The following is a 16,382-nucleotide window of genomic DNA, read 5'->3' on the forward strand; positions in this document are numbered from 1 at the left end:
TTCTCTACTTGAAAGACAGAAAATGACAGAGGCTCCCTAGATGGACACTGCTGTCAAATAGATGCCCTATCCTAAGGAACTGTTTCAAATTTATTTCTGCATCCATTAGATTTATAGAGGTTATCCAAATGTTTCCAGTTCAAATACAGGCTACTGCTACAGCAATGGTTGCAAAGCTCTTATTTACCCACTATAAAGAGCTGTGGCAGCATGCATGTTTATTGAGATATTACAGCCCCAGTCCATCAAAGGCTTTCCCAATGGGAAAGGGGGCAAATCTACTTTGCAGCAGATCTGGAGGAATTAGGTATCTCCCAACTTGTGCATATTAAGGAGCAGCAGTAGCAGACATCAGGCTCAGGTAGCTTTTTGAACATAAAAAAAGGTAAAGCTAGGCAGAACCAATTGCTACTAAGCTCAAGGCAAAAAACACCCGCAGGCTGATCACGCACTGTGCGTTGCCACTTACAGACACCGTGCTCATACGTGCAGTGCCAGAGGCAAAAATACTAGCACATACCAGGAAAGAAGCAGTGTTTTTCAAAGAGGGTACGCCTTAACGGTGAGTCTAAGTAGCAGGCTGTTTGAAGGATCTCTTGCTGCAGTGCCTGGACAATCAGTATTCTTGTCCTTGTTCGGCGTGCAAGAAACTCAGATGTAAACACCACTGGATTAAGCATTTAAGACGAGCGGGCGCTTGCTTGGATCAGGGTCATGAATGGAGCTTGGCATGTTGAACCCATATAGGTATACATGGATCAGAAAACTCACTGGGCACATTGGGAGAAACAAGTCATTTCCCCCTCATCACTAGCAGTGTAGCAACTTTGCACTAGATGTTGCGGACACGAAATTACCGAAGCATATGTTGTTCATATCATTGGCTTACTCCATTTTGTAACTAGCTGCATAACAACAAATGTGTGAAGAAGCAGGTAATTATGATGGAGACTTCTTGCTTTGCGATCTTAAGGACAGCATAAAGTTATTTAAATCACCCTTGTCCCTTTTTTTTTTTAGTGCAAAAATCACCGGGGAGATAATAATAATAATAATATTCTCCTGCTTTCAGTCAAATCATGCCGATGGCGCTAAAAAGCCAAATCCCCCTCTAATCTGTGAGGTCTCCCCCAACCCCAGTCACAGACCCAGAAAGGCCATTTTTTAATGCACTTCACGCTGGTGGGCATCTATGTGGAAACTTCCTTTGTTGGGCCTTTTAATACTCCCTTGAAACTCCAGGGCTCCCCTGCAGGTCTTATAAGGCAGGAGCTCTAGTGGAAAGGATGGGAAAGACATAGCCACAAGAGGTATTTTTTTTTTATTCCACACTATTTCTTCCCTTTGATCAATTAGCTGGCTCCGGGAGCTATCTCTGGAAACTCTTTATAAATCTCTTGGATTATCATTTTGTCCATCTGGCACTGCTGGCTGTCCTCTGCTTCCACCATGATGCGCTGCAAGGTCCCCTGCAGGTCGGTTAAACGATGTTTATGCTGTAGGTATGGGGTGGTCCTCATGATGGCATGCATCAGAGACAGGTACTCCATCCGCAGCTGTAAGAGCAGAAGACAGCGGGGGGGTGGGGTGGGGGAAACAATTGAGAAAAGAGGAGAAATTGAGGTGGGGGGGGAGGCAGCCTTCTGGAAAGACAAATGCTTTGGAAAGAGCCAATCCTTGTGAAGTGCAGGAACTCCCTCAGAAGCCATCAGAATAAACTTGAGAGAGTTCTTGAGCTGTTCTTGTTTTCATGTTCGTCTAAATAAGTGCCCCCCCCCCACCCCAAGTAGTTTGAAAAACCTGTTTGGCTGGATAGTTTTCCATAATACTTTACTTAAGCTGTATGATAAAAAAAAGGAATCTAAAAGTTATATTGACATTTCCCCTTTCAAGTCCTTCTCTCTCTTTGAAGAAAAAAATACATGGGCTCAATGTCAACTCCCCACTCCCACCCAAAGTCCAGTTTTTGAGGCCAGCTGCAATCCTCACAGTTCACCTGTCATAATCGTAAAGTGAACTCTCAAAACATAGCAGTTAGTTGCTTACATTTATTAGATTAGAAATGTAGACCTTAAAACATTTGAGCTGAATCTGTCAGTTAGAATGTACATTCTTCAAACATATTTTTTTTAAAAAAATATTCCAAATAATTTTATTTATGATGCACCCTCTTACCATGGAGAGACTGAGAACCAAACACATCTGTACCCATTCAAGATTTGTTTTGCATCTGTTATGAAAAATCTGGGTAATTTCAAATGCAGCATTCTGAGCTTTAATCCATCTGTAAATCCATCATGACTTCATATTTCAATGGTAACATCTTGAATTGGTTTTTGGAGGCAATGCAGAATCTATAGCATTAACATAATGTGCTTCGACATGCCATTACTACCAGAAAAGGTATCTCTGATCCCAGAAAGTACAATTATTTGTAGGCAACAATTCCAATATATAAATAAAAAAAATGTTCCTGGTTATTTCATGTAAGTTAAACATATCATTGTTTTCATTAGATTGCAATCGTCCTCGATTTTTATTCTGAAGTAAAAACAAGAGTACAGTGTATAATAAGCATTGATTAAATGCCCTTAAAGTTGTGTTTTCTTTAAATAGTGTTTTGAAAAAAGAAGAAAAAGAGAAAGAACAGCTTCCTTATAAATTCAGCAAGAAATGTCACGACTTGTATCCTAATAATGCCTCCATTGATAAAAGGAAAATCTTCTACTGGCACTGAAAGGAAGCAAGCATCCTCTTCTTGTTCTCTTTAATTCCTCTATCTCGGCTGCGTGGGAAAAGCTCAAGAGTGGGAGCAAGCAGTTTAAACTTCCACTCCATGTGCAAAGTGGTCTTAATTTGAATCAGAATCCTGTGCATGTCACTTTAGGTAATTAGGCACATAATTAATGCAATTTGTAGCTTGACTATTACCTACCATAGACATCTAATTTAATTTAAATCTAAATGAGATCTTATTAATCTATTCAACTCTGTAGATATGAGATGACTGTACATGCTTTAGAACAGCCTCTGGCTCTCCAGATGTTCCTAAATCACAACACCCCCCCATCACTGATTGAGTTGACTAGGGCAGCTGGAGTTGTTGTTTAGTGATATGGGAGACCATTGATTCCTTTTCTCATTTTATAGCAATAAGATCACAGAAGAGAGAAAAGCTTCTTCTACCATTCTAGCTCATATCTGCGCCAAACATTCATCTTGTCACGTTTTCCCTCTTGAGGAGAAAAATCTAGTACTACCTTTCCTCCTGTGGGTTTTATACCTTTTCTCCAGGGGAGAGATCCGAAATCTGTCGCACAATTATGTCGATCATTACCATCATGTCTGTGTGGTAGAAGATGCTCGCAGTATCCTTGCAAGCAAAGATGTCTTGAAGAAATTTCAACACAGAATGCGGAGGCTGGGGCTGATGTTTAAAGATGCACACAGGATCATCTGATAAAAAAGAATAGAAAGGGGGATATTCTGTCATGCGCTGCCATTTCTCATTTAGGCAAAAACGCAGTCATTTATTCCATAGAACACGGTACAGGCATTACAGTAGCATTTGTTCAGACCAATCCAGCAAGGATTCTGGAAGGAAGTGTGTGCATGAATGAGCAATACAGGCAGATCGAATACTTCCAAGCCACAGCTTACATTCTTTTATTAAAGAAAATTATTCCAGAGAGGAAACATTAGATAGAGTGAACTGACTCCAGCTACAATGACAGCAGGTGTATCAATAAAGCATAAAATTTTGTGTGCTTTTTAATTATCCAGGTTAATTGTCTGAAAGAGAATATTTCGGCTCATGAAACTCTCCTGATATTAAAATATTCTGGTGGAAGAAGCTACGTTTACTCAAGTTTCTTCTTGTGCGACATCTCCTTTTTCCATGAGAATCTCCTTGAGATCTTGCCTTCCGTGTCAATAAATCTATATTCATTAACCTTTCTCTGATATATAATTTTCTACAGCTAGGACCCTGAGCTTCCCCTCAAACCTGTCCTTCAATTCACACTTCTGCAACACTTTTCTTCTCGGTTCCCTTTTCCATTTGAAGTATAAACTGGAGATGCCCTGAGTTTTCAGTGTCAGTTCTAGAGTATGATAATCATGTAGAGTGCTTGGGTGTTTCATAGAACTACAGTGTCTTTCTTTTTCCTACCTACAATGATGTGAATCCACAGCACTGGTTTGGTGTAATTTTGGCCATTGAAATCAAATGTCAAAATGCTCTTTTTCATTGAACAATATTGGTGCAAGTGGACTATTAAATGTGTAAATGGGCAAAAAGTAGCTACCTGGCCCTTCGCTGCAGTAAACCAGTCTATGTTTTAATATATGAACAACTGTTAACATTTTATTTGACCAGTAATTGTTTTTCAAAAATAGGTTTTTTTTTGCTGTCTATATGAAGAAATATGAAACCAATGGATATTTTCCATGATGTTAAAAAACATAAAGCAGGACATATCTCTAAAGAGGCTTCTATGGAAAAATTTAATTTGCTACTCAATATTCAGTGGATTCTTCAAAGAATGGACATTTTCGCAATGGAATAAGCTAAAGCTCTGTTGAGTAATATAAAACTAAAATCAGCTCCTGGCTGGCAATATGAAAAGAACACAATTTTCATTTGGAAAAAAAAACACTTTAAACCAGAAATAAAGGAATCTATTAATCTTCAAACAAAATAATTTGATTTAATTTTTCCTTTGTTTCAAAATGAGTACACATTTATCTCTTCACACACAAACAAATATAGCCTTTTTGTTCCTAAAGGCATTAAACTGCACAAAGCTTTGCGAGGAAAGCATGGATACAATGGTATTAGGCTGTCTAGAAATAAGGCTTTCCAGATTTTAAATGAAGTGCTTTTCTATAGGCTCTGCAGATTCAGGAGATTTAACACAGTGCTCACTGCTGGAAAAAGTAATCCGTGGTTAAACTAATTGAAAGATGGAAGAGGAGGAGGGGTTTTTTTGTGAGGGGGAGAGAAAAGAATCCCCTAAGAAGCCAGACTGTAGCTTTCTTGTGGCATACAAAGCAGATATAGGGAAATAAATTAAGCTATCATGCTTCTCATATCCTGGACTGGGAAATTTCACAGGGTGTGGAACATTATCTTCATTGGAAGTCAATGACCAAACTTATGAAGGAAGAAAAGAGAATGCGGCTGATTTTCACAGGCATTAGGGATGGGTGTTCATGAAGACAAGATCGTGCTCTTTTTGGTTATATTAGGAACCATGATCCCAGTGTTGCAAGTGTTTGTCTACAAGGACAAACAATTTAGGAAACCGTTTAATAGCAGGCCATTTGAACGGAAACCAAGCCAGCATTTCAGCAGGTCAATGTCTCGGATGCAGATGCTGGACACGCTTTCCTAACCTAGACCTTTTAAAAAGCAGAAACCTCCTGGAACTGAGAGGCTGTTTACCGATCTTTCTTTGCCTCTAGTTTCCTAGATCAACTCTCCCATTAGTTCTGTCTCAAACTGGATAAATAATAAAACAGCAAGAGACCTCACCTCCACGATTCAGAAGCAGTAGCAGCTTCTCTGTAAATATTTTGATGTTAGAGTGCTTCTTCACAGTAACCATGATCACATTATGCTCTGGAACTAAGAAACAAGAAGAGGGTTTATTAGTTGATTGAAGCACATCCTGGGCTAAGTTTGATCCTGAAGTTGTTATTCTCAAGGAAGTGGACAGGTTTCTTGGATCATCTCAGTGTCAGAGCCTTATCATTCCAAGGTTGCCCGGTGAGACCTGTGATTTGGTCTAGTTGGCAGTCTTTGAGATCTGTCAACTAATCTTTGAGAAGGATCAGTTTTGCTATCCCTTAAGGAGTCAGCAATCTGCTCTGTCCTCAAGAAGCCATTCCTAGAGTTTTGGACAATTTTGGACAATTTGCAGCCTGTTTATAACCATTCCTTTTTAGAGAAGGTGATTGTCTTGTGGCTTCAAAGGGCTATGTTTTAAATTACCTGGACCCTTTCCAGTAAGGTGGAACTGAAAATGCATTAGTTTTAGTTGTAGACGGCACCTGAAGGGAGCAGAATGAGAGTAGTGCATTCCTTCTTGCTCTCTTTGATCTCCTATCATGATTTCCCATCATGAACCATGGTATAATTCTGGACTGATTCAGGGAGTTGGAAACATGGAATTATGCTAGTTCTCCTCTTTCCTCCAGGATCTGCCCAATAAATCATCTTGTATGGGATGCTTCATGGTTTGATGTTCCCATTATTTAATATCTACATGAAATCACCAGGTGAGGTCATTCAATAACATAAGAGTGAGATGTCACCAATATGGCAATGATACTCAGCCATGTATGCCCATCCCGGGCCAGCCAAGAGATGCTGCTGAGTTTCTGTCTCAGTGCCTGGAAGTTGTGGGGGTCTGAATGAGGAAGAACAGGGTTCATTTCAATCCTAGCAGGAAGAGGAAGTACTTTGGGGGTTAGGGTCTCCTGAATCAATGGTTTTCCATCTTTAGTTTAGATGGGGTTGCATTATTCAAAACAGAATTGTTATAAAATTTGGAGATCCTTCTTGACTCCTGTTTAAAGAGCAGATGGCAGCCATGGCCAGGAGTTCTTTATAGCAGAGGTCTCCAACCTTGGCAACTTTAAGACTTGTGGACTTCAACTCCCAGAATTCTCCAGCCAGCAGAGCTGGCTGGAGAATTCTGGGAGTTGAAGTCCACAAGTCTTAAAGTTGCCAAGGTTGGAGACCTCTGCTTTATAGTGCTTTGTGCTCTGTACCAATTGCACTCTTTCTTGGATCAGTTGGTCACGCTTTGGTCACCTCCCAAGTGGATATGTACTGTATATGGTTCTTTAAAAAAACAACCAACATAATTATGACTAAGTTTGCAGATATCTCTTTATGAAACTACCTCCTAAATCTTTTATCGGCCTGGAATACCTAACTGCACCTATTCTTTACTTGCACAACTCTACAATCAATAGCATTACTTCTAAAATGTGCATTTTTGCCATTATTCCATATTGATTTTGTTTATTGAAGGAATTAATTGATACACAGAATCTGAGCATTATTCATTCTCAAAAAACAGAAGTGAGTAATTGTAAGTCGGAAATGAGATAAAATGTAATATTATAAAATAAATTGCATAACACATAAATAAAAAATAAACCCCAACTCTCATTTTAAGAGTCATAGAACAAACCACAGAAGCTTTGATAAATTAATGCAAAGTACTTGGGTTGCATTACTGTTTTAATTTCAGAACAGGCTGGTTGTACAATGTTCATCAGGAATTACTCCAGACTTCTCCAATCTGAATATGCTCCAGCCAGGCTATTTGGAAATTATGGGAATTTTGTACTGATATATTCTTTAAAAATGCTATTTTGGCAAAGATAAAAAAAAATAAAGCAAGACACACAATACGCTGTGATGTCATCTTGCCTCTTCGTCCCAAGCAATTTGGCAAGTTCTTATACTGTCACATGGTAGCTGTCATACCTTAATTGCTTAATGCATTTATAAATGATGCCATCCCACATTGCATCATTTTGATGGAGGAAGGAATTAAAAATAACACTATAATTAGCAGCTTGTCATATAGATAAGGAAAAATATCATTAGTATTTGGATGGTAATGTAGTTTTTTTTTTATTATGCAATGGAATTGTACTTGAAGACTTATATTATGACAAACAAGCTGAAATCTCTCTAACTTTTCAATCAATAAATGGCATCTAATTAACTAAAAAGTCTAAGTTATTCCCACAAATATTTTTTAAAAACTGAGCGCACTTACTCTTCTTTATTGCAGCTGGTAAGAAATCTCTAGTAAGAGCTCATACCAACGCCCCACAGTGGTGACCCACTGGTATTGCTTCTCCCTTTGGAATCTATGTTATTGTGTCATACAGTACACCATGGTTTTCCACTGTATCCCAAACAGAAAAGAATATTTTCCAAAGCTGGGTAGTCCTGCAGATGTAATTGGCTAATTTCTAATTAAGCCACATAACAAAGGAAAGAAAATAATGAATAAAAGAGCAAAGAAAGTGAACTTGATCAGGTCACATGATTAATTCTGTGTTTCAAAGGGGAAAAAAAACTACATCACCATCCAAATACTAATGATGTTTTTCCTCATCTATATGACAAGCTGCTGATTATAGTGGGTTTTTTTTATTCCTTCCTCCATCAAAATGATGCAATGTGGGATGGCATCATTTATAAATGCATTAAGCAATTAAGATATGACAGCCACCATGTGACAGTGTAAGAACGTGCCAAACTGCTTGGGATTTAAGAGGCAAGACAGCGTATTGTGTGTCTTGCTTTGTTTCTTTCTTTTTTTTAAAGCTTGCAATCACTACCAGCCAGAATAAGTTAAGCTGCTTCCCAAAAGGTTTTCAGCCTGGCCAGAATATGAAAGAGCAGGCATTCCAGAAGAAAGTACTGTCCAATAGAATATCTTTGTAAAAGAGACTCCAATGCTTCTACAGTTAATGAGATTCATAGGGCACAGCAGAAAATCTGCCACTCACTAAAAAGAGGAAGATGCCTGGTTAACTGTAGAATTACACTGACAAGAGTCCTGTGAAGTGCTCTCTCCCTTGAAGCGGAGGATTATTTAAGTTTTAACCCATGCAACCCAGGCTTTTTACACACCAGCAGGACTATGAAGTGGTATTATAAAATGCAAGGCAGTCCCGTGATAAGCAAAGCTGAAATCTTATCTCATTATTACAACTGTGAATTTCTAGTTGCAAAATGAAGGATTATGGGATCCACACTCTCCCAACATGTGCTTTAGTCACAGGGGAAAGCAGCAGAAGCAAGGGGACATCTGATTCAAGATAAATCATTCCCATGGGTTGCGAATGAAATGAATGCACTGTAATACATTAATGAGGCTATATGTAGTACAGGATAGCCTGTCAAAAGGCTAATTAAGAGGTGACATGAGGCTTATAAATAATCATGTGTACAATTAAAATAGAAAATGCTTCTTCACCCTGCCCTCAAAATATTAGAATATAAATTTATTTCATGAGTGTTGGAGAGATTCAGACTAAAGATATGGTTCTTAATTTAGTTAACTGCAGGATGCGGTGGCTGGCATAGACTTTAACGGATGCAGGCGAAGTCATGAGGAATGCCTAGTATTATGATGGGGATGTAACCAAATGCAGGATTAAAGACAGTGTGCTTCTTGGGCTCATTTTACTCAATAAATTTTGTTTTAATTCTGAAGCCGGAGGTGGCTATCCGTGTCCATCCTTTGCCCGAGGAGAAAGTTTTAATGAGAAATTCCCTTAAGAAGCAATTTTATATCTCTGGAGAAAAATATTTAGCTTTGGGAGAAAAGAGATATTTAGGAATAGGGAGAGGATGGCAACAATACAGTGTCTGGACTTTGTTCAGGTCTGAGTAGGGGAAGGAACAGACTCAGGCTCAATCCTGTCACGACTGAGTGCTGTGGCTGTTTGGACCCCTTGGATCTAGGATTTTTAAAAACTTTTTGTCTTGGATGGGGTGGGGATTCCCCATTCAAGTCTAGCATGCAACCTCAGGGTCTTCCTGAAGTTTCAGCCATTGCTTCAACAGCATTACAAAGTTTTTATCTTTGTAGAAATGGGATTACATGGGAGAGGATCTTTTAGAAAACGACCACAACCTTGCTCAACATTGGGACAATTTATCAGATGTTCGCGGGGCACTGCGCTGCCATACCAAGTTTAGCTGTTTAAGGATTGGCTGGTTAAGTTTAGGAAAAAGTTTAGCATTACTTAAGAATATCTACCCTCTTACTTCCAGAATTCTGAAGCATAGAATATACCTTATTCTACAACATGTGGAAATTGAGGGTGTTTTCAAGGTAGCTTATGACAATGAAAAGAAGTTCCACATTAATTGAAACCCCAATATATTCTCAGTTGGGAAAAACTTCCACTACTGACCTGGAATGTGAAGATTAAAAGCCAGGAGAACATTAATGAATAGATCTGGCAGCTGATCTGTGCTATCTGAGGGAAGTCCATCTTCAATCACATGTAATAGGAACTGAATAAATTGGGAATTGAGATGCTCTGTAGAAAAAAATAAAGGACAGAGACATTGCATTATTACATGGAAAGAATTAACTCTAACATGAGCTGGGTAACAGCCTTGCTGGTTAAAACCAGCCATTCTTGAAGCTAGTTGCCACTAGTTGCTGAGATATGTAGGAGACAAATTCCAGGTTATTTGTAGACCTATACCATGAACTCAGATCTCCCATGGAAGATTTCTAAAGTAGCGGGTGGGGAGAGAATAGTTTGGAGGGGAGAAGGATATGCTCTAGACAGAGCAGGGGTCTCCAACCTGTGGGCCGTAGCCCACTACCAGGCTATGGCCTATTTGCAACCGGGCCGAGTGAGTGGCGGGCTGGCACGTGTGCATAACCCCACTTGCATGAGTGATAGACTAGCATGCATGCACAGCCCTACTCACACAAGTGGCAGGTGCCCAGCACTTGCAGCCTCACTTCCGCAAATAGTGGGTGCGCCTATCCACTGCTCCCACAAATGAAGCTGTGTATGCACCTGCCCTTCACACAAAACCATCCCCACTTCCCCCCTCACCACCAACCTGGAAAGGTTGGGGAAATGCGGCTCTGGAGGGAAGATTAAACGGGCAGTTTTTTCACTATTGCTTTTCTTGTATCTCCCATGCACAGTTGCAATTCCCAATATCCATTTTTCAATTTGAGAGGAAAAGCATTTGGGGAGATTGAAGGCCAAGTGAGTTTTCTCACTGTCTGCCTGAAGGCCACATTCTAATGTTTCTACTGAAGATTCAGGAAAGACTCCCACTCCAAAATTGAACCCTTCATCACTAAGAAGCAGATTTCTTGAAAGCTATCTCTATGCCAGGGATAACTCTCCTTACCTACAACATCACGAAACACATGTGGACTTAGTTTGTCTAGTTACAATTAGGCCTAAACATTAGCCACCCATCTTTGTTTGCTATACCTACCGTATATGCCGGCGTATAAGGCGACCCGGCGTATAAGACGACCCCCCAACATTTCCACTCAAAATATAGTTTGTTATATACTCGCCTCTCTTCCGCACGCCTTCCACTTTTGCACTTTTTTTTTTTGAGGCATTTTTAGTGCATCGTGGAACGATTGAAGTCGAAGGAGCAGCCAGCCTTCTCCAGCTCCCAAGTGAACGAGGCTCGACGCCCGAGCTCGCTGAGGTATCCGGCGGGCTGTCAGGAGTTGTGGCGCTGACTCAGTGCTGCTCCAGTCCAGTTGCCTCGGGAAGGAAAGGCAAAAAGGAAGAGCCGCGGCGGCGCTTTGCAATGGCAGCAGCGGCTCCTGGTTTTGCCTTTCCCTTCCCGAGGCAATGCGGGACTGGAGCTGCGCGGAGCCGCGCCAGCGGTAACAACTCCTGACAGCCCCAGCCGGATACCTCAGCGGAGCTCGGGCGGTGCGAGCCTCATTTCCTTGGGAGCTGGGAGAAGGCTGGCTGCTCCTTTCGGCTTCACGGGATTCGTTTCCACGGTGCACAAAAGTGCCTCAGCCGCGGGCAGCCGCAGTGCTTCCCAATTACTATTTGCCGGCATATAAGATGACCCGGCGTATAAGACGACCCCCCCAATTGGAGGCATGTTTTTCAGGGCAAAAAAGTCGTCTTATACGCCGGCAAATACGGTATTATGAAAGCTCTACAGCTTATGAGAATAAGCTGATCTTACAAAAACAATTGTAGGATCACACCAAGATGATGCAACAAAATCAATGTTTGTTCTGTTACATTGCTTGGCACATGTTGCGCCCAAAATTCCAAGGGAATTGACATCTTCTTTAATACTTTGCTATTGCCCCTAAAGTTGCTATCTATTCTGCTAGACAAACAATAGTTTGAAGAAACAGGGTTATCTGGATCAGTGCTTGGAAGATAAATTGGTGATTTATTGCTTTTTACTTGTTGGTGAAAAAAACAAAAAAAAATGCAATCCAGATATTGCATCAGTTTCTACTTTGAGGTTTTTTAAAAAAACTCATTTCTGTTTAGCAAGTTGCCCTACACTATAAGCTGTGGTTTTTTTTCCCCAAACCCCAAAATCTTCAACATTAGACTATCTGCTATTGACCTCACCCCTTTCCTAAGAGGTCTGTAGGGGGCATGCATAAGCGCACCAATGTGCCTACCGTCCCTGTCCTATATGTATGGTATTCAGCTTTGTTCGGGTATTTTCCCACGTCATTATAGTTGTGCTTTTAAAGTTGTAGCAAAAGCACAACTATAATGACGTGGGAAAATACCCGAAAAAAGCTGAATACCATACATGTAAGTACCCGCAAAAACGTAAGAATATATATATGTTTGCACTGCTTGCACTGGCACTAAGCCGTAAGCACCAGCCTGAAGATGGCGAGTGGGACCTCGCCGAAACGTTGCCTAGATACTTTGAATCTTACGCGGGAGAAAACCCGAATAACCAAAGATCCATATATATATATATATATTCTTATATGTATCCATGTATTCATAACTATATTTTTACTTATACCTATTATCTTGTAAGCAATTGACAAATAAAAATAAATAAAATAAATAAAGCTACCCTTTGCTCTTTCTAAAGTATCCCCCAAATCTATCAGGGTCTTTTTATATCTATTTAATGCAGTAAAAAAAAACCTTTTAGTTCCAATACAACATTAGACATTTATTTTATTTAAAGTTCTTCTGTGCTACCTGATAGCATAGATTCTCTTGATGTTGTATATCAGAATGTTTATTATATTGATAGATTAAAAATAACACATATATTTGACATACAATGCAAAAGGTTTAAAGAACATTGGGACCTTGTTCTAGAATCCCTGAAGCCTACCAGTTTCTGTTAAGGACTTAAGTAATTTTATCATATTTTGGGTACTTTCCAAATTAATAAGAGAGATCTGGAAATGCAACAGAGTTAAAGAGTAAGAGAGATCTAGAAGTACATAAGTCCTATTAAATGGCTACTTGCCATCTATTTCTCCCTCTGTTGGAAATCATTCTCACCATAGTGATGGTATGGAAGAGGTTCTCCCATACAAAATATCATTGCCAGCACCAGTGCAGAGTAACACATCTTCTGATGATCTAGGAGGGAAGAAAAATCTTCAACTCTAACAATATTGCCATGGTAGAGTATCATGCATGTATAGTCTCAGAATTTACCATATTTTTCAGTACATAATCTATCTTCTCTGCTGGACATCTATACAGCCACAACTGAAAAGTATATATAACAAATGCATTAAAAAACCAAACCACATATGGACATTTTAAATTAGTACATATCTCAGTATAAAATACTGTATACTAGCCCACAACAATCACAAAGAAGCCTTGAGTGTAAATGTTCTATAACAAGTATCATTTTAGAGTTGGTGTACATCATCATCTTCTTCTAATTTGGTTAAAGCTTCAAAGACATTTCCTCCATTTTTTGAACCACGGGTGTAGTTTCCTTGTGATACATTAGGAAGCACTACTCATTGTAGGAACTAGCAATGTGTTAGAGTGCTTGACACCAGCTTATTCTATATTAAAACCAATTATTGTGTGCCTTTTTCTGACACTTTTTCCTTAAGCATTCAGATGACATATTTCTGTTTTGAACTACCCTTCAGAAAATCTGAAATCCAAAAACTGACAAGGCTGGTTAATCTGTAAGATAAGTAGACAGATTTATGACATGGCTAAGCAACTAGGTCATTTTCTTCAAATACATAATAATTAACTTCTTAGCTACTTGTTGGCTGGGCAAAAATTGTGACCAGTTGGATGGTTGCCTGTTTTCAGATGTATCTTAAAGCTTAAACCCTTATGAAAATTTATGCACAATCCCTTTATAAAATAAGGTAGGATAGGTAGGGGAAGTTAACGCTTTATGTCCACTAACGTGGACTGTGTTGAGGTATTCCCTGTTAGGAGAATGAGTGCACTCAGGGAAACGTAGTGAGAGTGGTGAGGAATAACACACAACCAGCATACAGATACACCGAATAGTAAAATGTAGGTTTTACTTCCTGTAAATGGGTAAACAAAGTCCAACAAACAGTACAAATCATACATGGTTAAAGCAGATAGTATTCAATACAATCAGTCCAGGGATAATCCAAAAATGAAGTCCAGTATCATAAACAAAGTTCAGTAAACAGTTTGCTAACAGTTGCAAGACTCACAGCAATCCAAGCAGAATGACGATCAGGCAGAAGGCAATAGGGAAAATGCACGAAGAGGAAGAAATCAGGTTTCTGGCTCCATCTTATGGCTGTCGGAGGAACCTCAGCCAATCACAGTTACAGCATTCTCTTAAAGATACAGTATTAAATTACTATCCTGGTTTATATATTTCCAACCCAACTGTTAGGTGACTATCATTCCCAACAGACTGTTTTGTAGCACGTTGACTGTTGTTGCCTATTTTCAAACTTAACTCCCAACAGGAAAAAAAGCACAATATTTAACAATAAATAAAAGTTAAAAATAGATCTCCATATAAAGTACATTTAATATAATACACATGTATCCTCTAGCTATAACTTAAGTGCCTTCTGTAAAACGAGGGAAATATTTTCTCTGGGAAAGATCAGTCTAAGCAAATGTGAGTGGAAGCCTTCTGAGATTCGGTAACATTCCAGGTGTGCAGTTTTGCTTCCCTTCCAAAGCACATACGGATCTCATGCATCAACCTGTCCCAGAGTCTCCTACTACAGCATAATTTTCACTTGCAGCATCTATACATGAATGCTCCACAGAATCACATCCGCTGTCTTTCCTGAATCTTAATTAGTTGGCATGTTCCAACAGGGGTTTATGTGAGAAATGCTGCATAAGAGGCACATGGCCACCACAAAACACACTTTGTCTTATTTATAATAGATCATCAAGCCATGAAGAAATATACGGAGTTGTGGTATTATATGCAATAATGAATAATCCAATGAAAGTCATTTAAATAAGGACTGATGCTTAGGTTATCCATCTTGCAAGACGACTAGCATAAATTTATTTGATACTAAATTTGTCCCTTTCCTATCCCCTGTGTCATTTTATTTCACACCGGGATGGCATGACTATCAATCTCCATCAGCTGGCACTACCAATCACACAAAGATATATTAATTGGAAATTAATTAGACTAATTGCACTTTACAAAAAGTGCAAAGGAGAGCAACAAAAAGACACAAAAACATATCAAGAATGGTTGCAGGAATTGGGCATGGCTGGTCTAGACAAAGGAAGGACTAGGGGTGATATGATAGCAGTATTCTAGTATTTGAGTGTTGCCACAAAGAAGAGGGGGTCAACTTATTTTTCATAGCACCAGAAGGCAAGACAAGGAACAATGGACGGAAACAAATCAAGGAGAGAAGCAAACTAGAATTAAGGAGAACCTTCCTAACAGTGAGAACCATTAACAGTGGCATGGCTTGCCTTCAGAAATTGTAAGTCTTCATCATTAGAGATTTTTAAGAAAAGATTGGATAGCTATCTGTCTGAAATGATATAAGGTCTCCTGCTTGAGCAGGGGGTTGGACTAGAAGACCTCTAAGCTCCCTTCTACCGTGTTTCTCCAACAATACGGCCTCCACCAATAGGAAGACCCAGCATGTTTTCTAGGCATAAAATCAAATTAAGCCCCTCCCCCCAAATTTAGGCCTAGTTTAAAACATGCAAAATAGGGGGAAGGGTGGGGGGACTTACCATTTGGAGTGCCGTTGGAGCTACCACCGCCGTTTGGAGTGCCGTTGGAGCTGCCTCTGCCGTTTGGAGCTGCCTCTGCCGTTTGGAGCCGCCGCCGCCGTTTGGAGCTGCCTCTGCCGTTTGGAGCTGCTGCCGCCGTTTGGAGCCGCCGCCGCCGTTTGAAGCTGCCGCTTCCGCGTTTGGAGCACTACCGCTGTTTGGAGCACCACCGCCGCTCCAAACACGGCGGCAGCTCCAAACACGGAGCGGCAGCTCCAACGCGTGACGGCGGCACTCCAACGGCGGCGGCGGCTCCAACGGCAGAGGCAGCTCAAACACGGAAGCGAGCCACCACCGCCGCTTGGAGCTGCCGCCGCGTTTGGAGTGCCGCCGTCACGTTTGGAGCTGCCGCCCGCGTTGGAGCTGCTGCCGTGTTTGGAGTGGCGGTGGTGCTTCAAACAGCGGTAGTGCTCAAAATGCGGAAGCGGCAGCTCCAAACGTGACGGCGGCACTCCAAACAGTGGCGGCAGCTCCAAACGGCGGCGGTGGCTCCGCTTCCGTGTTTGGAGCTGCCTCTGCCGTTTGGAGCCGCCGCCGCCGTTTGGAGTGCCGCCGTCACGTTTGGAGCTGCCGCTTCGCGTTTGGAG

General features: G+C 40.5%; 1 protein-coding gene across 2 annotated transcripts in view; it reads right to left on the reverse strand.

Moving 5' to 3' along the window:
- Positions 1-1,299: 1,299 nt before the first annotated feature.
- The window catches only part of NCKIPSD (NCK interacting protein with SH3 domain), a 107,867-nt gene continuing 92,784 nt past the window's right edge, over positions 1,300-16,382 (reverse strand). For both annotated transcript variants that reach the window (XM_087954710.1, XM_087954711.1), the window contains exons 9-13: positions 13,063-13,143; positions 9,961-10,089; positions 5,537-5,629; positions 3,284-3,456; positions 1,300-1,556 (exon numbers count right to left, since the gene is read on the reverse strand). In XM_087954710.1, coding sequence (XP_087810836.1) covers positions 1,353-1,556; positions 3,284-3,456; positions 5,537-5,629; positions 9,961-10,089; positions 13,063-13,143 — 680 coding nt within the window. In that variant the 3' untranslated portion in view covers positions 1,300-1,352. The remainder of the gene's footprint in view (positions 1,557-3,283; positions 3,457-5,536; positions 5,630-9,960; positions 10,090-13,062; positions 13,144-16,382) is intronic.

Source organism: Notechis scutatus, chromosome 2 (genome assembly GCF_049901735.1).
Source record: "Notechis scutatus isolate UNSWTSFEM ecotype Mainland chromosome 2, rNotScu1.2, whole genome shotgun sequence".
Taxonomy (NCBI): domain Eukaryota; kingdom Metazoa; phylum Chordata; class Lepidosauria; order Squamata; family Elapidae; genus Notechis; species Notechis scutatus.